The sequence below is a fragment of the Silurus aristotelis genome (assembly GCF_946808225.1).
Source record: "Silurus aristotelis genome assembly, chromosome: 2".
Lineage (NCBI taxonomy): Eukaryota > Metazoa > Chordata > Actinopteri > Siluriformes > Siluridae > Silurus > Silurus aristotelis.
In genome coordinates, this window is record NC_139575.1 from 36146659 (window position 1) to 36170805 (window position 24147).

Genomic DNA, 24147 nt, shown 5'->3' on the forward strand with positions numbered 1-24147 from the left:
AAATGAGAAAAGGTTATCGTTTTACCTCTGTTACAAAGCGCTGACACTGGAGACACCTTCCAAAATAAGTTAAACATCTGCTCACTTCTTCACTCTGCCAACAATTACACACATCTGAAGTCTGACAATTGCCTATGAATCAGTTGTTACTATAGCAACCATACATTTTTAGAATGCTCACTTTATATATATACACCTGTGATTTGAAATGCATAACTACCAGAGCTGCTTTTATGGTAAATTAATCAACATCTTATGATCAATCAGGTTTGAGGATTAATTTAATCATTATATCTTTAATTCTCTATGTACTGTATATGGACACACTGTGTTTAAATTTGTCTATAAGGTGAGCTTTTTAAGCATGGAGCCCCACGTCGAGAGTGACCCGTGTAAGTTTGTGCTAGCGTGCCGCGGCTCATCCGAGAGGCTCACGCTACAGGCTGCTAACATAGACATAAAGCAAGAGTGGGTACAGAGCATACGGGAACTTCTGGATCTGCAGAGCAACTTCCTCACAGGTAGGGGACTAAAATTACCATATTTTTTAATTAGAGGTTTTTTCTGCATTTCTGTATTTTATAAATAATGCTGTTGTGCAGTTCTGTGTTCCTTCATTAAATATGTTTGAAGGTGTTTCAGTGTCTGTTAAAATCATATAATTTTAAAAATTGATGAGCTGGATTGTTTCTTCAGGCTTATGCTAATATTTTTCAGGCCCAGAAATAAGCTCCGCCCTCATTTAAAACACAGACTTAAGACAAATCTTTTCACACTGATAGATGTTATTATTTATTTTTTTACAGCGCTCCAGAACCCACAGGAATACCAGAAGAAGGAAACCGGATCCTCTCAATCTTTAAGTCGGCAGGCGTCCGGCAGCAGTCGGTCCTCATCCTCGCATACCTCCACCCCGCTCAAGCCCACTTCCTCTTCCTCCAACAACAGCCCCGCCCACAAACCCAACAAGCAGCAGGAGGAGGTCAGTGAATCATGAATCTCATCTATTTGTACCAGTATATTACCATCAGCTGAGCAATTGAGGGTTAAGGGACTTGCTCAAGGACCCAGCAATGGCAGCTTGCTGGGCATTGAACCCATGGCCGTCCGATCAGAAGTTTAACATCTTATCCATTGAGCTTCCGTTTTTTTTAACTCTAATTAACATGGCCATGGACAAATATGGATTATTTAATCAAATGTATGTGTATTATGGGTGAAACCAAACTCAACAGAGAGCATGAAGACAAAATATTCTTGTTTTAAAGTAATTATGGTGTTTTAAATGACGTAAATCATCAGGACACCAAACGAACATTTTGCTATGTTTCCACATGGACGGTTTTAATTGCCGGATGTGTGCCTCATGGCAGATTTTTGTTGCTTGATTTTGTTGCTTGATTTATGCAGTCTGCATCATTCTTATTTATTTATTTATTTATTTATTTATATTTTTAATAATCTATCTATCATAACACCATCAGAGAAAAGTGCTATCTACCCTCTTCTGCATGCATGAACCTAAAGACTACAATAATTGACTAGTGTCAGTGTGATTGACAGAACAGTGACACTAAGCCCCTCCTACCAAAATTGTTTATTTAGACCACTAGACAAGTGTCTGAACTGGTGCCTGACCTACTCTCTACACAATGCATTATGGGTATTCTGAACCCACTCCAGGAAGTCATTTGGACATGAAATCGTTTCATTGCAGGATGTAAGCTTCAGAATGTAATGTCCAGACCTAATGCTGGTCCTGTAGCGGGCGAAATAATCGCAGTGCCTCTGTTCGGCTCCAGTGTTTGCACGGATCACACCCACACCATCTTTTATGAGAGGAGTGGACGGTTATTCTTAGCAGGACGACTGGCCTAGTTTACCTTCTGTTCTCTCATCTCTCTTCGGTCTGCAGTCCCTCTCCATCTCTCTATGTCTCTCTCTCCTTCCTTCTCTTCATAAAGCATCTTGGCCTTGGCGGATCCTGCTTTCTAGGGCTGCAATAAATCAGCCTGTCACTGATGGAGCAGACCGAAGGAGCTGCACTGCTTTATTTTATTTTTAAACCGTCTCAGAGCCCGGCCCAGCCGAATATTCGGCATGGGTCAAGGTCCTGACTCGTCAAAAGTAGACTATATATATATATATATATATATATATATATATATATATATATATATATATATATATATATATATATATATATATATATATATTCAGTACATTATTAAATATACTCCAGGAAAATAATTATAATCATAGTAATAATAAAACAGTATAATATACAGGTAAAGTTGTGGCAGCAAGTATACAGTAAATACACCAATCACTAATCACATTATGACCACCTGCCTAATATTGTGTTGGTCCCTTTTTGCAGCTAAAACAATTCTGACACATCGAGTGTTAACAGCATGACCTTCTTTAGCAATTTGAGCTACAGGAGCTCGTCTGTTGGCTCGGCCCACACAGACCAGTCATTAATGAGCCTCGGCTGCCCACGACCCTGTCGCTGGTTCACCACTGTTCCTTCCTTGGAGCACTTTTAATAGATTTTGACTACTGCAGATCAGGAACAGCACACAAGAGCTGCAGTTTTGGAGATGCTCTGACTCAGTCGTCTAGACGTCCTTACGCTCATCCATTTTTCCTGCATCAACTTGGAGGACAAAATGTTTAATTTCTGCCTAATAAATCCCACTCACTAACAGGAGCCAATTCACTGGTCATAAAGTTATAATGTCATAATTTAATGCCTGGTCGGTGTAAGTGGAACATTGTTTGGGCATATATCACTATCTGTATTTATAAAGAGAAAACAATTTACAGAGCAATTAATATAAAAGTAAATAAAAAACTAGTTCTATGTATTAATAAAACACAATGAATTGAACCAGGATGTTCAGTATATTTAAGTTCATAGTTACATGAAGTGTAAACTGTTAAAAATCAGAAGAGAGAAGAAATAAATAAATATTAGCTGTAACAATAATATAATAACGGCTAAAGTGAACATTTTGTATTGTGTGTGTGTGTGTGTGTGTGTGTGTGTGTGTGTGTGTGTGTGTGTGTGATGACCTGCAGGACCTAGACGAGGCGGAGTGTAACGGCTTGTCTTCAGTGATGGTGACGCTGGACTACAACGCAGTGAAGGAGGATGAGATCTGCGTAGTCGTGGGCGAGAAGGTGCAAATCCTGGCCACCAATCAGCAGAATATGTGTCTGGTGTATCGACCTGCCAACACCCAATCACCTGCTGCGGAAGGCTGGGTGCCGGGACACGTGTTGTCCTCGACCCGGTAAAGCCACGCCCCTTTCCCAGGTCCTAAACTCTGGAATTCAAAAAACCTCACGACTTACGAAGCAGCCAGCATCCAGTGTTTAGTTTGAGAACAGTGGACCTACAACAGGCCGGGACATCGCCAAGGATTCACAGTCAGAGTCCACCTGTCCCACCTGTCCCACCTGTCCTACATCTTACTGCAGTACAGCTATGAACTGGAGATGTACGCTAAGTTAGACTTGGATGTGACATCGCTACTGTTAATACGAGTCATAATAGACAAAAAGAGAATTAATAAATTATATTAATAATAATAATATTAATAATAATAAAAAGATTGTCTTGTATAGAGAGGAATTTGAAGTGAAATTGTTAGTGCATTAAGTGTGGATGTTTCTGAATGTCAGTGTTCGATGTTCTCTGTTGCTCTGGAATGTACTGTTCTCTTCAAACAGAACTCTCTCTTTCTCTCTCTCTCTCTCTCTCTCTCTTTCTTTTGCTCTATCTCTTTTTGTCTATGCCAAATCATTTGCACACTGTGTACTATTTTTTTTTAACGCCCCCTCTCCCCCCCTCACCCTTTTTTTTTTTTATTTTACTCCTTGTTATTATTTGCAGTTCATTTCCAAGGTAAAAAAAAAAAAAAAGAAAACCATCCTGCACTTTCATCTTTCCATAAGTTAACACAAAGATGCCAAGTTGTGCAATACCACAGTAGTCACGATGCTCATCATTGTACCTTTAATGTAACTAAGAATTTTAAATGTATTATTCTGTATCATTTGAAAGTTGTACATAATATTTTTGCCATGATAGAAAACAAACCAGAGGAGACAAAAAAAAAGAAAGAAAGAAAGACAAATAGGGTAAAAAAAAAAAAAAAGACAAAACAAAGCTGCTTAGCCTAAAGGATCGGATAAATAAAGGTAGTCCACACTGCCGCCTCGGTCCGAGATATTATTTTTTACATTTGACATTCTTCGGATTAAAAACCGTTCAGTTCATAGTAGGCAAAAAATAATAATAAAGTTTACTTAATTAAAGCTCATTAAATCAGTGTTGTTGATAAAAAGCTCTAATGGTCAGTATCCGCTCTCGCAGTTTCGAGTGGCCTCATGATTGCAGCTTCTTCCTGCTGATCTTTATGTGTACATAAAAAAAAAAGAAAGAAATCGAGCAGGTATTTCACTTGATAATCTCTGGAATGTGGTTCGTAATAAAGCTGGCAATTTTTTCCATCTTGGACTTTTTGGATTGGTTTATTTGGGTTTCAAAACAAGAGCAGTGGAATAAAAGAGAATGACAGAAATAAAAATATATTACACTGGTGCTTCATTTTAGACTAGTGCCACAGTGAACTGATGAGATGTCTATTTTGAATATACAGAGAATTAACACATATCTTGGTCCAATCAAACGTTTAAAAGCAAAATTACTGTTTCGGAGCTTGTTTTGTATCTCACCCTTAGTGTTCAACCATACATCAAAAAGAGAGATTTTTCATTCAATCCTTTAAAAGCATTTGATAAAAAAAACATTCTGTAAAACAGTATATTAGTCTTGTGTTTGTCCAATGCAGTTAAATGCTCACTGGAACGCACACGTTGGAACGTTTCGAGCAACTTGTTAGCATTTGTTTTTCTTCTTTCAGCTTCTCCCAGTAGGGGTCGCCAAAGCTAGATCTCAGCTAGGAAACTGTTAATGAATAAAGTAAAACATTCTCTTTTTCCTAAAACTCTTGTCTAAATGAACTTCTGGCGTTTGAGATGAAACGGCATATGAAAACAGAATAAATAGGAATCTAAATCACACCCTCAAACCTCGACTGCAGTACATTTAAACATTAAAGGCAATATTTAATTACTTGAAGTTCGATATTTTATTATTTTCTCTTACATACAGGTTATTGCAATAAATAATTATACATTTTAACTGTTTTTTAAACCAGTTTGAATTCTCTCAAACCGCATTAAATTATCAATGCCATGTTTAAACCTATATATTCTGTTTACTTCTATTTATATGTTACTAAAACATTCATTTAAAAGTCATTCTCCCACCAGCCTCAATTTTTCTTCGAAGTTAAAAAGACAAATAAAAAGTGTCATTTTACAGAGAATCCAGCAAATAGATAGATAGATAGATAGATAGATAGATAGATAGATAGATAGATAGATAGATAGATAGATAGATAGATAGATAGATAGATAGATAGATAGATAGATAGATAGATAAATAAATAAAACTTCTGGACCTTGTCCACTCTGAAAACATTTCAATTCTGTGTTGGATTAATTTCTTGATTTCCTGGTCTTTAATGAAAGATAATCCCACCAAAAAAAAAAAAAAGCACTTCTGTAGTAGCTCAGTGGGTTAAGGCTTGTGCCTGAACATGGTCCTTAATATAGTCCACGCTGGTGATAAGGTTTCAAAGCCGGTCCTACATGCCTTCTTTCTTACTGCGCTGGCATGAAACAAAGTATGAACCCTCCAAAAAGCACACATGCTTTTCAGCAGTGGTCGCTCAGTGGTTTAAGGCTTGTGCCTCATCTAAACATGCATCCCAGTCTGATCTCTTCCATGGTTCATCGGATTAAGGCTGGTGCCTCGCTGATGGTAAGGATCAGGGTTTGAATCCTGCTAGTTGCGATGTCAGTTATGTTCCTGCTTCCTAAATCTTTCTTTAGCTTTATATTCTTGCGTTGATAGTTTAAAGGTAGATAGACCTGCTCTAAACAACCTTCCTGGCCTGTCTTCTCTGATGGTCCAGTGGGTTAAATCAGGTGTTGTGCTTTTGGTGGGGTTCAGGGTTCGAATCCTGCTTTCTGCCTGCCAGTCACGATCAGGATTCACTTCCCACATTTTCCTTTAGCGATATATTTTTGTTTTTAATAGGTTAAAAAGAAAGATAGACCTGCTCTAAACAAGCTTCCTAGCCTGTCCTCACCAATGGTTCAATGGGTTAACGTTGGTATCTCGCTGGTGGTAGGATCAGGGTTCAAATCCTGCTATTTTCCTGCTATTTGCAATGTGGGTTCAACTTGTGCTACTTACACCTGTATTCGCTTCCTACATCTTTCTTTAGCATTAAATTCTTGTGTTGATGGTTTGAAAAGAAAGATAGACCTGCTCTAATCAAGCTTCCCATCCTGTTTTTTCCTGATGGTTTAGTGGGTTAAGGCTGGTACTTTGCTAATGTTGGTGGTCAGGGTTCAAACCTGGCTTTCTATCTGCTAGTCATGAGGTAGGTTAAATTCCTGATTCCTACATCTTCATATTCTTGTTTTGATGGGTTAAAAAAAAAGATAGATCTGCTCTAAACAAGCTTCCCAGCTTGTCCCTCCTGATGGTTCAGTGGGTTAATGCTGGTGCTAATAGCATAAATCAGGGTTCAAATCCTGCTAGTCACGATATGGGTTTGCTTCCTAAGTCTGTCTTTAAAAGAAAAGATAGACCTGCTCTAATCAATTGGCACAGCCTGTCCTTCCTGATGGTTCAGTGGGTTAAGACTGGTGTTCTGCTGTTGGTGGGGTTCAGGGTTCGAATCCTGCTTTCTGTGTTTCTTTTTGGTCTGAATTGCTTGCTTTGAAGCATGAAACAGATGATAAACCCCCCCAAAAAAGAAGGTGAGTTGTGGGACTTGATGGCTTTGTGGTAAAAGCCTTGCCTCTGAGCTCAGAGGTTGCTGGTTCAAATCTGGCTTGTCCCCACACTGGGTAAGTTGTGTGGAAATTAGTGTGTGGTGAGCAATGGAGTGGGTGACAGTGAACAAAGGCTGTGAAGACCTGCTGGGTTACAGCCTCAGAAGAAATAAAATGTGGTAGTTTTGCATTTAGGGGGAGGAGAAAAAGGTTATTAAATAAATTTTTTTGGCCAGGAGCCTATGTTCATACTTTTTTGGATGTTTTTGCTTTATAACCCCCTGTTTTCAGCTTCTCAGATGCCAGGGGGGCAGACGCCTGAATATTGCCCCCCTGGTTCAGGATATGTCCTCTGATACCGTCTACAACCGACCTCCCACACAGCCATTTCTGATACCTTCCTCACTATGGTCACTGGAAGCTTCCACACTCTTAACTTTGAGTCCTGGCTGGGGTTTGAACCAGCAACCTCTCAACCCAGAGGCAAAGCTCTTCCAATTGAGCCACAGGATCTCCTGCAAGAACCTGATTTTTAGGACCTTTTTTGGTTCTTTTATAAAACTTTTTAAACAATTTAAAGGAAAGCTAAGGGGTAGGAATTGAACCGGGTGAGTCAGATAGCAGAGGCTGCATTACTAACCACTACACTACCAGAAGGGTGACAAACAAGGCTTTGCTTATTGGACTCTTGCTTTTTCTATAGTTAAGAGACCACTGTTTTCTCTTAGGTCATGATGGTAGAGGGTCAAAACGTCTCCTTCCTGTTCATTCTTTCAGTTACTCGAAGTCCATGAGAAGTGACTCAGGTACAAGAACCACATCTCCAACACCTGCACCACTGATATACCATGATTTACCAGCAACCAATTTTAATGACCTTTTATTGTTCCGTTTTTAAAACTTCTTATAATGTTCAATATGAAACTAGAGGTAAGAATCGAACCAGGAAAGTCTTTCATCATCGATCGCTAATGGCATTACTTTCAAAATTCAAAACTTTGTTAGACATGTAAATAAGCAGGAAAGACAGAGACAAAGACAAGGAGACACAGACACAGCTTTAGAAAGAGTGAGAAACAAATAAAGAGACAGCAAGAGAGAGACATATACAGTGAGGCAGAGACATTTACTAAAAGAGACACAGAGACAATAAGATAGAGAAAATAGAGAGACAAAGATAGCGAGATATGGCCACTTCCTGTTGGAAGTGTTTATCCCGAGCGACTCTTAATGATCTAATTTACTAAAAGAGCAGTAGTGAGTTAAGTGCTTGCTCAGGTGCCCAAAACTGGCAGCTTGGAGGTGTTAAACATGTATCATATTTACAGCATGTGATATGTATGTAAGCATATGTACAGTGATTAAATATAAAGGCTATATCAGTGCAGAGACGTGTGGACATCATTAAGAGCCTTTGCTATGTTTCCACACGGACAGTTAATGAGGTGATACCGGAGAGACTGCACCTCTTCAAGTCAAGTCAGGAAGCTTATATATATAAAATTATAGACATTTTACAGATTTAAATGATGTATTGTTTTAATCTGTACGATCAATAAAGACAGTATTTAAGTTTGTGTCGTCATTATGAGGGAAAAACCCACAAAACGCCACCTAGAGGGTTAATTGTGTAAAACATGGCGGATTTGGTGTTTGATTTGAGACTTGGCGCAGAAATTAAACAAAAGTTTACTGATTAAAAATATTTTTATCTGGAGTTTATTTATTTATTTTATATCTAAGAAAGGACGTCGTGGATAAACGTATTTTTTGCCGAAGGTTTTAATTGCGTTTTTTTTTTATTTAGTTATTTATTTATGTATTTACTTTTCCTATAATATATATTATATATATAATATATATTATATATATATATATATATATATATATATACATATATATATATATATATAAATAAAAAACGAATTAAAATGTTGTTACCTAATGAATGTATCCAGGCTGAAAATCCACATATAGAACACAAGCAGAGAAAAGATGATGATGATCATGAATGTGTCTGTTCTCAGTCATGTTCTAATCACTGACTCCCTCTGTCTCATCCACATTAACCCCAAACTTCTCACTGCCTTCTGCCTGCTGATCTTATCTCCATAAACTAGTCTACATCTGTGGTGAGTGAGGGTCAGGACTTTATACACCAGCGGAGTGAAAAAAGACGCGCAGTAACAGGAAATCGGTTGTTCGGCTGAAATCGGCGCACAGTGAAAATAAAAAAAAAATATTTCACCCTAAAAAAAATATTGCAGCCTAAAACCAAAAAGTGTTACAATTTCAGCAGTGTACATAGTCTATATTTCTTGACTTTTGCAAGATAAATATTAAAGATAAGGATAAAGATAATAAGTGGTTCGCTTTAATCAATAATACATAAATGCAGAAAGCAAGAAAATTTGCAGGAATAAAAACAATCTCTCTGTGGCCCTAAAAATCTGAAATTTAAACACATTCAAACATTTTAACTTTCAGACATTTTTAACATATTACTGAATTTTGCATAGATCAATTTGACACAGAATCTGAAAAATCTGAAAAAAAAAAAAAAAACAGATTCTGGGCCACTGCAGTTTTCTATTGCACTTATACAATTTACAAATCTAAAAGCACTTGTGTACCTGTATTTCTCATCCATCTATTTCTCTTGTTGCCACCTTCAGGTTCGGGGGACAAAGTGCAGGTTTATGGGTTTGGAAGGAATGAGGAGAGTCCTAAGTCCTAGTTTTGGGGTGGACTGTAGGAGCTCCATCCAAGGGACGCACCTCATAGTGCTGCAATAGCTGGGAGAGAAAAGCGGCATTCAGGGTAGTTCAGGGTTCAAACCATAATTTATAAAAGACTTTTGCATATATTGATGTTAGATATTAATCAAACCCAAAGTGACTGAAAGCCCAGACGTCACTCAAACAAGAAATCTAACATATATAAACTCACCCTAGAAATAGCAAAGTACATCTCCAGTTCAGCCACTCGTTTCCCCAAAACAAGCCCTGACTCCGACTCCAAATGGGATGGAGCTGTAAGGGTGGTGTTGGGAATGCAGTGGGCCTCCCCTCAGCCAGCGCTCTGGAATAAAAGCTTCTGCATCTGGAAACTCTGTCTCATCGTGACTCGCAGCATAGTGACACAGATGAAATTGTGTCTAAAAAAAAGACAAAATTGGCAATGGGTTCATTAAAAGCACGTTGATTAAAACAGACATGTCAAACTCAAGACCCCTGGGCCTCTCCTGGCCCACGGATTAATTAATTATATCTGACCCAAAAGGTAATATATTTCTATCATAACTGGCAATGTTTGTAGAGTCTGTGGACGATGCACACGTTCCCCGCTTCATCTCGGAAATGATGCTCTATCTCCCTCTACTGGCTGCTTGAATTCTCTGCAAGTACACATTTGTGTGTCTCAACTTTCTTTGTTAAAATTGATCTCTGATCAGAGATAGTGCTGCAATAGCTGGGAGAGAAAAGCAGCATTTAGGGTAGTTCAGGGTTCAAACCATAATTTATAAAAGACTTTTGCATATAAGGGGAAACGAGTGGCTGAACTGGAGATGGAAACGAGTGGCTGAACTGGAGATGTAATTTGCTATTTCTAGGGTGATTTTATATGTTAGATTTCTTGTTTGAGTGACGTCTGGGCTTTCAGTCACTATGGGTTTGATTAATATCTAACATCAGTATATGCAAAAGTCTTTTATAAATTATGGGTTGAACCCTGAACTACCCTAAATGCTGCTTTTCTCTCCCAGCTATTGCAGCACTATCTCTGATCAATTTTATAACATCTGTTCAGGCAATTTAGCTCATCCTCCTCCACAGAATTCCACGTAACTACAATGAGTCGTTTGGAATCTGAATAAGTCGGCTTTCTAAGGTGAGCTGAGCCATTAAATTTAATTCACTTGGAATCCCATTACTGCAATGAGCCTATTGGGAACATGGTCTTGTTGGAGCTAAAGGACCTGAATCTTTAAACAGATCTGCACAAATGGACCAAGAAATGTTGTCCATGTTTTAATCATCTGCTGCATTCTTTCTTTCATGCAGTGTACTCTTGTTGATAAACAGCGCCGCCTAGTGGTGATAGATTTACTCTCAACCTCTTTTCGTACCATTTACTCTTTACTTTGCAGAATGCAACGCGTTGACTAAACAGTATAACATCTGTTACCGTTGAACTCTGCAGTGTGGTGTGATGAGTGTGGTGAAGAGGATTGTTAATATCACAGCATACATGTAGCCTTTAAGGAATCAGACACAACCCAAAATCATGGTGAAAGCCATCCCTGTAAAGTGGAGGCCACATTAGTACCTATGGTTCTGGAATTAAATTTCCAAAACACTAATATAATATATGGACAATAAAATTAATTGTAGTATGCTTGTGGAGATTCGTGCTCATTCAGCCACAAAGGTAAAGTCAGGTGAAGAAGAAGCCTGGGGTGCAGTCACCATTCCAATTTATAACAAAGGTCTTCCATTTTGTTAAGGACAGAGCTTGATAGCAGGCCAGTCAAGATCTTCCGCTTCGACCCAGGTTTTTTCACATATAACCCTGTTCACGCTTTAATATATAAACACGCAGTACTTCTTTTTTCTTGTCCATATTTTCTTTTACTTCTGCATCCAGTTTGAATCCTGTACATGAATTTTACTTCTGACTTCAATATCTGCAAGTTCTTACCTGGTTTCTGACCACAAGTCATGATAAGGCTCAATAAAGAGGCAGGGCAAGCTTCCTTCGAGGACAGATATAAAGATAATGAACAGGACAATAATGCGTTTCTCAAGTATGTGGAAAAGAACTTGTTTGTCACGTTTCCCTGAGTGTATTCACTTTCCTCTTTTGTTTAGTAAAATAAGTGCACAAATTATTTGTATTTTGTTTGAATTAATAAATAAATACAAATATATGCTCCTCCTTGAATTTTGTCTCGAACCCTTAAGCCCAGGACTCATATGTCCTAATTAATCCTGCTGTGTACCTGAGTGTCTCCTTGATAACAGCTTTAAGGTACGGCATTCCGCTCAAGTCCTCAGTGCTCAGAAGCTTCCTGTCAGGACACACAGACACCACCTACTGATAGAGACGATTCTGCACCTCTGGATCACGGGCCAGGTGATCCAAAGTCCAGGACATGGTGTTAGATGTCTGAGAGGAAGTGGAGAAAATTCATTTATAGTCCTCTTTACAGAATCCAAGAACACGGGATTTGTAATGAACCACACGCACGCACACACGCACACACACACACACACACACACACACGTGTCGACTCCTGCAAGCAGCAGCTCAGTGATGGTGATATTCAGGGTGATACATTAAAACAGATTCTGTGTTACTTCGTAGCAGCTTTTAATTCTTGCACATGGGATGAAGCCAGTGCTTCTAACCAGCATCAGAACTGCCAGACAGATCACATCGATATGTGTTTAAAAACAAACAAAAACAAACAAGAAGCAGCAATGTAGCAGGTTTTAATTCTTGCACATGGGCATTAGAACTGCCAGACAGATCACATCGATATGTGTTTAAAAACACATTCTCTTTTCATAGCCTTCGTCTACTACAGCAGTTTGTATATTTCATTTATGCAGTATATCATTAATTATACAAAATGTCATTGATTATATATTCAAGATGCTTATATCTTCACAAGTGAGCAAAATGCCTATGTATTTTGTTTAACTATAAATTGTCAAAACAATGTTGTATTATATTTAATATAATTTTTTTAAAGCATGGATGTCAACTTGCCGTCTGCAAAATACAATACAAATGTTGATTTACACAAAATTGCTTCACCTTCCATACTCAAATGCTATTTATGTTTAATAATGTTAGTAGTAATAATGTTATTAGTAGAACTATTATGATTAGTAGTAATAATATTGTGTGTGGTATCAGTGCTATCAGTAGCAATAACAGCAGAAGTAGGAGTAGTAGCAGTTTCCAACGTGTAACGCGTGACTTTTATCTGCGTATCCTTTCCAGAAGAGCCAGTACACGGTGGTGGAGAGACTGGGACCGGGCAGCTCCTCCATGCTCTTTAAGTTCTCGTGCACAGTCGCATCAGATTGCAGGTTCAGGCCCCCTGCTTCTGACTTCAGGCTCCTCACCACCAGCCTCTGTACCGGATCTGCGGCAGTGTGCGGCTGTGAGCCTGAGCGCCCGTAGAGCTCCGCACATTCTCCAACCCGCTATCCTTCGTGACCCCTTTTACACTCTTCACTCGACTCAGGGAGGGTAAAGAGTTGCCACTCTCCTCATTCGGCTCCAGCCGCTTCGCCCTCCTGCCATGTGCGCCGCAGCTCTCCACGATACGGGTGCTGAAGTGGCGCTGTCCGTTCAGCACCCGTCTGGCAGTTGCGTGTGGAGCGCTGGCCTGTTGCTGCGTGCCGTCACAAGATATATACATACACATTCACACACACACTTACCTATATATACATATATATATATATATATATATATATATATATATATATATATATATATATATATATATATATATATATATATATATATATATATATATATATATATATATATATATATATATGTGTATATAGGAAGAGTAACATAACTGTTATAACATCAGAAAGATAAGTAAAAGCTGCACAAAATCACAGCGAATTAACGCCCTTCAAATGCTCTTAAAAGCAAAATTACTGTTTCGGAGTTCGTTTTGTATCTCTCTCCCTTAGTGTTCAACCATACAGCAAAAATAGAGTTTTTATTCAATGCTTTAAAAGCATTTGATTGAAAAAAAAATAAACATTCTGTAATACAGTATATTAGTCTTGTGTTTGTCCAATGCAGTTAAATGCTCACTGGAACGCACACGTTAAAACGTTTCGAGCAGCTTGTTAGTACCTTCTTCTTCTTTCGGCTTCTCCCAGTAGGGTCGCCAAAGCGGCTCATAAGATTCATGATCCGCATTTTTTATTTGTTAGCACTTAAACACTGCATTGTCTTTGAATATTTAAATAAATAGGAGGATCTCAGCTAGGAAAGTGTTAATAAATAAGGTCAAACATTCTCTTTTTTCCTAAAACTCTTGTCTAAATGAACTTCTTTCGTTTGGGATGAAACGGCATATGAAAACAGAATAAACAGGAATCTAAATCACACCCTTACACCTCCAGTGCAGTGCATTTAAACATTAAAGGCAATATTTAATTACTTGAAGTTCGATATTTTATTATTTTCTCTTACATACAGGTTATTGCAATGAATATTTATATATTTTAACTGTTTTTAAACCATAACACATATCAAACTTGGATACTTACGCTGTTAATAGAAAATAATCAAGACTATATATATACACATTTGCTATAAACACAATGATGTATTACAATGAGTGCATTAATATAAAATAGTTATTAGATTAAAACCAGAAAGTGTTTCAATTTCAGCGGTGTACAAAGTCTATAGTTCATGACCTTTGCTTGAACATTTGTATTTTGCAAGAAAAGAGTAAAGATAAGGATAAAGATGATAAGTAGTGCGCTTTAAGCAATAATACATAAATGCTGCGAGCAAGAAAATTAGCAGGAATAAAAACAATCTCTCTGTTTTAGAGACTCGCTATACAAATGTGGCCCTCAAAATCGTATCAGATTTATAGAAATTTAAACACATTTTAATATATTTAATATATTACTGAAATTTGCATAGATCAATTTGACAGAGCATTTAACAATTAAACAGAATTATTCTGTTCTGGGCCACTGCAGTTTCCTATTGCACTTATACAACTTACAAATCTAAAAGCACTTGTGTACTTCTATTTCTTATTCCCCTATTTTTCTTGTTGAACAGCTCCACCTTCAGGTTCGGGGGACAAAGTGCAGGTTTATGGGTTTGGAAGGAATTAGGAGAGTCCTCGTTTTGGGGTGGACTGTAGGAGCTCCATCCAAGGGACACACCTCATAGTGCTGCAACAGCTGGGAGAGAAAAGCGGCATTCAGGGTAGTTCAGGGATCAAACCATAAATCAAAAAAGACTTTGCATATATTGATGTTAGATATTAATTGAACTCATAGTGACTGAAAGCCCAGACATCACTCAAACAAGGAATCTAACATATATAAACTCACCCTAGAAATAGCAAAGTACATCTCTAGTTCAGCCACTCGTCTCCCCAAACAAGCCCTGACCCCGACTCCAAATGGGATGGAGCTGTAAGGGTGGTGTTGGGAATGCAATGGGCCTCCCCTCAGCCAGCGCTCTGGAATAAAAGCTTCTGCATCTGGAAACTCTGTTTTATCGTGACTCGCAGCATAGTGACACAGATGAAATTGTGTCTGAAAAAAGGACAAAATTGGCAATGGGTTTATTAAAAGCATAACTGGCAATGTTTTTGTCATAACTGGCAATGTTTGTGGAGTCTGTGGGCGATGCATCCCTGAAATCATCCCTGAAATGGTGCCCTATATCTATCTTCTGGCTGCTTGAAAGCTCTGCAAATTTGGAAGTACACATCTATGTGCTCAACTTTCTCTGTTATGAACAACTAACAAAAGCATGCTGAGAGTTGCCACTGAACCTAACCTTCAAACATTAAAGAATTGACAACCAAGAAACAACACTGAGCATCTTGCTCAGGCAAAATGTGCATAAGAGCAAAATGTACTGCTTTTACTTACCGCTTTATTTTCACACTCTATTCTGTATCCTGTCTGTCTTGGTTTTCATTAAATGCTGACACTGTGTGACCATCTATTTAGACCCAGTATTTAATTTTGGCCCCTCTAGGGCTGGTTTTGACACCACTGCTTTAAAGAATGTTATACATTGTATATGGCTTTACCTGCTTTGGGAACCAGTAACCACCTACAACAACCTCATTTTCCGCAGTGAGGCGTCCATTACCAGACACAACAGGATACAATCTGTAAAGACAGAAATACAAACCGTTAAACAGTCCAGGAATTTGGCAAAAATTGTCTCTCACTGATACCTGACTGACAAAAAAGAGACAGAAATCATATAACATCTGGTCAGGACATTAGCTCAGCCTCAGTGAAGAAAGCCAGAATTCCATCTATGGAAACATAATCTATAACCATGGAATGAAGATTTCCAGAATTCCAGGAGATGCAGGAGAAGACCAAAAGTGAAAACTGGTGAAGGAGGGTATTGATCTGGGACTTTTCCAAGTGTGGTGTGATAAGTGTGGTGGATTGTGAATATCACAGCATACATGTAGCCTTTAAGGAATCAGACACAACCCAAAATCATGGTAAAAGTCATCCCTGTAAAGTGGAGGCCACATAATAAGGTATGGTTTTGGAATAAAATAAAATAAAATATGAAATATAAAATTAATGCATGCTTTTTGAACATTTCTTTACAAATGTAGGCCCTATTTCCATTTCTAATGACCTCCACACTTCTGAGAAGATTTTGTTGTATGCTTGTGGAGATTTGTGCTCATTGAGCCACAAAGGTAAAGTCAGGTGAAGAGAAGGCCTGGGGTGCAGTCACCATTCCAATTTATAACAAAAGTCTTCAAATTCCTTCCTGAAACACATTCATTATATACAGAATGAAATATTTGTAATGAGTTGAGTAATTCTGGTGCTGATTTGTGGGTTGGTGATGTATTCCCGTTTTGATTGTGAGAAGTGCGTCATCCTGCTGTCATAGTCGAGCGCTGCTGTTGCTAAATGTTCTACAGAATGAAAGAATTTCAGATATTTCTCTCATGCTGCAAGTTATTCAGGTTGAGAACGCTTTCTGGTAGAACGAAAGTACTCCTGCTTCACGCTTTAATATATAAACACGCAGTACTTCTTTTTTCTTGTCCATATTTTTTTCTACTTCTGCAATCCTGTACATGAATTTTACCACTGACTTCAATATCTGCAACTTTTCTAACCTGGTTTCTGAGCACAAGTCATGATAAGGCTCAATAAAGAGGCAGGGCAAGCTTCCTTCGAGGACAGATATAAAGATAATAAACAGGACAATAATGCGTTTCTCAAGTATGTGGAAAAGAACTTGTTTGTCAGATTTCCCTGAGTGTATGCAGCCTGTCTAACACTTTTGTTTGAACAAATAAATAAAAACAAATTGTCCTCCTTGAACTTTTATTTAAACCAATTAATTATCCCTATGCCCAGGACTCATATGTCCTGAGTAATCCTGCTGTGTACCTGAGTGTCTCCTTGATAACAGCTTTAAGGTACGGCATTCTGCTCAAGTCCTCAGTGCTCAGAAGCTTCCTGTCAGGACACACAGACACCACCTCCTGATAGAGACGATTCTGCACCTCTGGATCACGGGCCAGGTGATACAAAGTCCAGGACATGGTGTTAGATGTCTGAGAGGAAGAGGAGAAAATTCATTTATAGTCCTTTTTACAGAATCCAAGAACACGGGATTTGTAATGAGTAAGGAATAAAATGCTCGAGTACACGCTGATATAGGAACATATACATAATGAACATGTTTAGTAACAATGTAAGTTAAATTATATTTTTCCCCTTGTTTTTTTGTTCCTCTCTCTTGAGGTTAGTAAAAAAAAAAATTAACCTGAATTGTTACTGAGAATCAACAAAAATGTGTTTTATTCATGATGTAACAACAGGTTTTCATCCCCCACCCTTTCACTGTTTTGGCCCTGATTCAACTATGTGCATGAAAGAGCTTGAGAATATCATTAGAACTGATAAAAACACACAAGCACAAAAACAGGCACAAGCACACATGCGCGCGCGCACACACACACACACACACACACACACTCACCGTGTCGACTCCTCCAAGCAGCAGCTCAGTGATGGTGATATAAACCTCTGCCAGGGAGAGTTTGTTACTTGATAACAGGTAAGTAAGGTACATGCCTTCCAGCTTCTCTCCACGCTGCATCTTCTGGTCCATCTGCTTCACCTTCCTGTCAATCAAATTCTGTGCTGAAGCCCAGCACATTCAGGGTGATACATTAAAACAGATTCTGTGTTACTTCGTAGCAGCTTTTAATTCTTGCACATGGGATGAAGCCAGTGCTTCTAACCAGCAATAGAACTGCCAGACAGATCACATCGATATGTGTTTAAAAACAAACAAAAACAAACAAGAAGCCCCCGTCTTTCTCTCTTCCCAGAGACATCATGTCATGCAGCATACCTACATCGTAGAGATCATCCCAGGCCTGGATGAACCTTTTCCAGAAAGGGAATATATCACGAGTCCACTGAGGGAAAAACAGAACAGTCTCGGACAAAGTTAGCATGTCATTAGCTGCCTTGATGAAGCGGAGGGTTTCTGTCGGAATTTCCTCCTGCAGGCAACCCAAGCGTGTTTCGAAGAGGATGGAGGAAATCCCTGAAAAAACAGAGAAAGAAGCACTATGACTACACAGAGAGTTACATGTTATTCCATAACTATTGCCAACTTTTACCAAAAAATATTGGATCACCTAGTCATCAGTACAGTATGTGATTTTTGAGCATTGCATTCCACATTTAGTCCCAATTTGCTCTTATTATTCCCTCCAGTCTTCCGGGAAGATGTTCCACTAGATTTGAGAGTGTGCTCATGGATATTTGTGTTCATCAGCCATAAGGGTATTGAGAAAGGTAGACATTAATGTAGGTGAGGGTGCAGCCAGCGTTCCAATTCATCCCCCATTTCATCTGAGGTTTGATCACATTGAAAATAATAACGGTTGACTGACTCCAGTTCTGACCTTCAAAGCCGAACTTATACAGTTCTGAGGCGAGGTCGAACACGGTGCTCTTGTCCGGGCTGCGCAAACGCAATTGCTCCACTCTCAGCAGCAGATCTGACACCACGTCGTGAATGATTGGAGCGTATGCGAACGCTTCCTTCAACTTCAGCATTTTTGGATTCAGAGCCTTGCGCATTCTGTGCCACTCCTCACCTGTCCTGTTAGGATCAGAAAGTGTGCACTGAGAGCAACAATCAAGAAAACAATTGGAGATCAAACAAGAGCATGACTTCTAATCAGATCAAGTGATTGATAATCATATGATTATGAATCAGTGCTGGGTGCTGAAAGAGACCCACCCAACATGGAGCCCGTTAGCCTGACCCCTCATCTCGCGGTACTCTTTCCAGTGAGGAAGGTCAGTGCGCACTGGGTACCGTCCCTCCTGACGGATCACCTGTGAGATGAGCTCGGCTGACGCCACGTTCACAATGTCAAATGGCCCAAACCGTGAGCGCCAGATGGGCCCGTACAGGCGCTTGTGCTCCACCTGTGATTTGGGACACAACATGGAGATTATGGACCTTCAAAGAATTAGATGGTGACCGCGCAAACATCCCGAACCATCTAGAGACGTACCAGCGCCATTTGGATTCCACTTCATGTACAGTTTGGACATTAGACCTCTTTGAGTGTTCAAAGGCTCTGGCATGGAGGAGTTGGTGTTGGATCTATGATGATCTCAAAAGTTGAGCTGTTTTATGAGTTGCATAATGTTTCCAAACATAAATTGGCTGTATAAGACTGTAGAAAGGAAATTACTCATAATCCCAGACTTTACTTCTTATGTTTGTTCTCACTCTCCAGTGTTCTGTATTGTTTTAAGAGTTATAATTACACTCTTGATATCGCCCAAATAAGGATGAGTTCCCCTTTTTGAGTCTGGTTCCTCTAAAGATTTCTTCCTAATTCTTACATTTATAAAAGCTGTTTTGAAACAATGTCTATTGTGAAAAGAACTTTAGAAATAAACTTCAACTCAACAATCACTCGAGTGTGATTCCTTTTTCTGTGCTTTATACCTTTTGCTGTACTTTACAGCACAGTGAAATTCTTTCTTTGCATATCTCAGCAACGTCCCTCAGTATCAAATCTTTGCTAAAAATAAGAAGAAGAACCAGTTGTACCTGTCAGGACCTGAATTAGCACCATGTAAATTAGTTTTCATCCTGTAGCTGCTTGTATCATGTTCAATTCTTTATGGGTGCAGAGAGAAACTGTTCTACATTTTGCCATTAGAAAAAAATTATAAAATCTTTGGGTTTTTTTTCCTTAAAGGATCTATTATTTTAATTTTAACACCATTCTGTGCAAACTTTCGAGTCTCCTGTGCGTGAAATTTATTTTAAGATATACCTTTATTCGTCCCACAGTGGGGAAATTTATTTTCTTTTCCAGGAGATCAGCAGTTTATAAAAGACATCTGTGCCAGGGTGACAATGATTTTTTTAGTTAGTAGGAGTTACATTGTTAGTAGTAATACATCTGTAATTACAGTACTAATAGTAGTACTAATAGTAGTAATATTGATGTTAGTAGTAGTAAGAGTGTTTGAATTTGTAATGGTGTTAGTAGTTAGTAATACTGATCGTGTTAGTAATAGCAATGTTTTAGTAGTAACAATATTAGTAGTTAGTAGTAATAATAGTTTTAGTAGTAGACGTAACAGTGTCAGTAGTAGTATTAGTAGTGTTAGTAGTAGTAACAGTATTAACAGTAGGAATAACAGTGTTAGTAGTATTAACAATAGTTTAAGTAGTAGTAGTAGTACCAGTGTTATTAGTGGTATTAGTATTGTTAGTAGTAGTAATAATAGTAGTAGTAGTAGTAGTAGTAGTAGTAGTAGTGTTAGTAGTGGTATTAGTAGTGTTAGTAGTAGTAATAATAGTTTTAGTAGTAGTAGTAGTAGTAGTGGTAGTAGTAGTAGTAGTAGTAGTAGTACCAGTGTTAGTAGTGGTATTAGTAGTGTTAGTAGTAGTAACAGTATTAACAGTAGGAATAACAGTGTTAGTAGTATTAACAATAGTTTTAGTAGTAGTAGTAGTAGTAGTAGCAGTACCAGTGTTATTAGTGGTATTAGTATTGTTAGTAGTAGTAATAGTAGTAGTAGTAGTAGTAGTAGTAGTGTTAGTAGTGGTATTAGTAGTGTTAGTAGTAGTAATAATAGTTTTAGTAGTAGTAGTAGTAGTAGTAGTACCAGTGTTATTAGTGGTATTAGTATTGTTAGTAGTAGTAATAATAGTTTTAGTAGTAGTAGTAGTAGTAGTAGTAGTAGTAGTAGTAGTACCAGTGTTAGTAGTGGTATTAGTAGTGTTAGTAGTAGTAACAGTATTAACAGTAGGAATAACAGTGTTAGTAGTATTAACAATAGTTTTAGTAGTAGTAGTAGTAGTAGCAGTACCAGTGTTATTAGTGGTATTAGTATTGTTAGTAGTAGTAATAGTAGTAGTAGTAGTAGTAGTAGTAGTAGTAGTAGTAGTAGTGTTAGTAGTGGTATTAGTAGTGTTAGTAGTAGTAATAATAGTTTTAGTAGTAGTAGTAGTAGTAGTAGTACCAGTGTTAGTAGTGGTATTAGTAGTGTTAGTAGTAGTAATAATAGTTTTAGTAGTAGTAGTAGTAGTAGTAGTAGTAGTAGTAGTACCAGTGTTAGTCGTAGTAATGTAGTTTAGTAGTGATAATAGTTTTAGTAACAGTAGTAACTAAAGCTGCAACAACTAATTGATAAAATCGATAATAATCTAAATATGCACACCAATGCATATTTTTTTTCTTTTTTTTAATCAAGCCTGTTAGCTTGCTTTGTTTCTCCCTTCCATTCTCTTTTCATAGCCTTCGTCTACTACCAAGCCGTGGCAACTGTGGCAAGAAAAAACTCCCTTAGATGTAATGAGGAAGAACCCTTGAGAGGAACCAGACTCAAAAGGGGAACCCATCCTCATTTGGGTGACATCAAGAGTTTGATCATAAATCTTTCAACAATACAGAACACAGGAGAGTGAGAACTAACATGAGCACTGGAGTGTAAGATTATAAGTAATGATCTTTCTACAGTCTTATACAGTCTTTATGGTTATAAAACTAGGAGCTACTGAGCTCAACATTTTTGATCATCACAGATCCAGCATCAGCTTCTCCATGCCAGAGTCTTTAACACTCCAGGAGGTCCAATGTCAAAACCACACATGTTGTGGGATCCAATTGGCACTGGTACGTCTCTAGATGGTTCGGGATGTTTGCGAGTTCGGCATCTACTTCTTCAAAGCTGACTCGTGTGTTTCATTGAGACTTCCCCAAGGACTTGCAGGAGACCAGAGATTGAGAGGAAAGGCTGAATTCAGGGAATCTGTCCAAGCGACAGAGGATAGAGATAATTCCTTACAATTATATTTAATATTGAAATACAAATATTGATTTACACAAATTGCTTCACCTTGCATACTCAAATGTTTTGTTTTGTTTGTTTGTTTGTTGTTTTAGCCAGCATGAGGGTTGTTTAAAGGGAAAATCCCACATGCACTCCTCAACAAGCAGCCACTATAAGCGTTAAAATATAATAATGAAAGAAAGTTAAACTCGGTATGTAGCGTTTGCATTGAATGAGGGTTTTAAACAGTTATCATAAGCAAAACATCTAATAAAAAATATATCCAATTCATTGGGAGGTGGGAGGGGGGTGTCGTGCGATTAATAAATTATCAAAATAATTGTTAGTTGCAGCTCTAGTAGTAATATCGCTATTAGTATTAATAGTTTTGTAAGTGTTACCAGTAACTAGTAATAACAGTGTTAGTAGTAGTAATAATGTAAGTAGTAATAAAGCTATTAGTGGAACTATTATGATTAGTAGTAATAATATTGTTTGTGGTAATCAGTAGCAATAACAGCAGAAGTAGGAGTAGCAGCAGTTTCCAACCTGTAACGCGTGACTTTTATCTGCGTATCCTTTCCCGAAGAGCCAGTACACGGTGGTGGAGAGACTGGGACCGGGCATCTCCTCCATGCTCTTTAATTTCTCGGGCACAGTCCCAGGTTGCAGGTTCAGGTCCCCTGCTTGTGACTTCAGGCTCCTCACCACCAGCCCCTGTACCGCGGCGGATCTGCGGCAGTGTGCGGCTGTGAGGCTGAGCGCCCGTAGAGCTCCGCACGCGCTCATGGTGAAGGCCGACAAGCGTCTCACGAGCTGCGCTAATTACAGAAAAATGCGGGGGGGGAAAAAGGCTCGGGCAAAACTTTTGGAGAGGCGCACGCGTAGCCTGGTGGCGGAGCGAAGCACACGCGCCCTCCCCCCCACCGAGCAGCGCTATTTATAACCACACTGATCGAGAGCCTGTTCGAAAAATCTAACAAAAGCCCCCCAAAACATCGAGCTGTGGTCACCCTGCGACACCGGAACTCACAATGCTCAGTTTGGTGGTCCAGGCGAGGCTTCACGGGAAGGTTTGGGAACCAACGTTTGCGCACATGCGCACATCAGATATCTAGTTCTGCCGGAGGCGTTTTACATGTTTAGAGTTAGGGGTGGGCCGTCGTGGTCAGCAAGGCGTTCTCTGCTTTCTTAAACACTCATAAGAATGGAATCTGCCTTGAGACCCTGAGAATCATTTGAATCTATTGTATTCTCCTAGGTCTTGTTTTCATGTTTTTGCATTTGCAAAAGTTCTTGACAGCTCATCCCCTAGTTTATATATTGAAGAATGGATATGACATCATTTCAGGACATGTTTGAGGACAGTGTGAAGTGTGCAGTAGGAACGACTGACTGGTTCAAGGTGGAGGTTGGACTCCATCAAAGATCGGCTCTGAGCCCTTTTCCGTTTGCACTGCTGATGGACGGACGAGGTCAGACAGGAGTCTCTGGAGGGAGGGAGGGAGGGGGGAGAGAGAGAGAGAGAGAGAGAGAGAGAGAGAGAGAGAGAGAAAGAGAAAGAGCTGATGTTTGTGGATGATATTGTGATTCGTGGTGAGAGTAGGGAGCAGGTTAAGAAGAGCCTGGAGAGGTAGAGGTATGCGCTGGAGAGAAGGGGAATGAGGGAAAGTTTATAGAACTGTGGTGAGACCTGAGATGTTGTATGGTTTAGAGACAGTGGCATTGAGTAAAAAACTGGAGGTGGAGCTGGAGGTAGCAGAGCTGAAGATGTTGAGATTTTCCTCAGGAGGGAGAAGGATGGAGAGAATTAGAAACTTATGAAGTTGGGAAGACGTTCAATATCTTCTGCTGGGGATGAACCATGTGGTGTTTTTGCTTGTGAAATTTGAGAAAAATTCATTACATATAAAAAAAAAAAAAAAAATGTAATTGGGTCACAAAAGTTTAATTGTTAAAATGAACTGCTTGATCACAACTTTTCCAACTTATTATAATAAAATAAAAATTGAAATACAGAAGATAGGCAAGATGAATAATTTTCTTATATAAATATAATTTCAATTGACAAACTTTACACAAAACAATAATATTTTCA

General features: G+C 38.7%; 2 protein-coding genes and 1 long non-coding RNA gene across 7 annotated transcripts in view; 2 read left to right on the plus strand and 1 right to left on the minus strand.

The window, feature by feature from the left end:
- Nucleotides 1-3569, plus strand: part of kalrnb (kalirin RhoGEF kinase b) — a 71624-nt gene extending 68055 nt beyond the window's left edge. For 2 of the 3 annotated variants that reach the window (XM_083523879.1, XM_083523880.1), the window contains 3 exons: nt 350-521; nt 807-982; nt 3085-3569. In XM_083523879.1, coding sequence (XP_083380005.1) covers nt 350-521; nt 807-982; nt 3085-3303 — 567 coding nt within the window. In that variant the 3' untranslated portion in view covers nt 3304-3569. The remainder of the gene's footprint in view (nt 1-349; nt 522-806; nt 983-3084) is intronic. The other variant, XM_083523881.1, reaches the window with a different exon arrangement.
- Nucleotides 3570-5147: 1578 nt separating this feature from the next.
- On the minus strand, nt 5148-22838 carry cyp27a2 (cytochrome P450 family 27 subfamily A member 2; the record flags this gene model as incomplete). 3 transcript variants are annotated; one of them, XM_083523953.1, is made up of 10 exons in its annotated part: nt 5148-5215; nt 14198-14894; nt 15048-15254; nt 15761-15842; nt 17109-17275; nt 17704-17867; nt 18082-18279; nt 18644-18843; nt 18985-19175; nt 22599-22838. In XM_083523953.1, the coding sequence occupies 9 exons, from the start codon at nt 22836-22838 to the stop codon at nt 14778-14780; spliced, it is 1566 nt and encodes a 521-aa protein (XP_083380079.1). In that variant the 3' UTR covers nt 5148-5215; nt 14198-14777. The 3 variants fall into 3 exon arrangements, with proteins under 3 accessions (XP_083380079.1, XP_083380081.1, XP_083380080.1); XM_083523955.1 differs by lacking the exons at nt 5148-5215; nt 14198-14894; nt 15048-15254 and adding exons at nt 9575-9719; nt 9874-10081; XM_083523954.1 differs by lacking the exons at nt 5148-5215; nt 14198-14894 and adding an exon at nt 9579-9719.
- On the plus strand, nt 12961-22887 carry LOC310716663. The gene is made up of 2 exons (XR_014530650.1): nt 12961-13025; nt 22722-22887. It is a non-coding gene; the product is annotated as an uncharacterized lncRNA (long non-coding RNA).
- Nucleotides 22888-24147: the final 1260 nt, after the last annotated feature.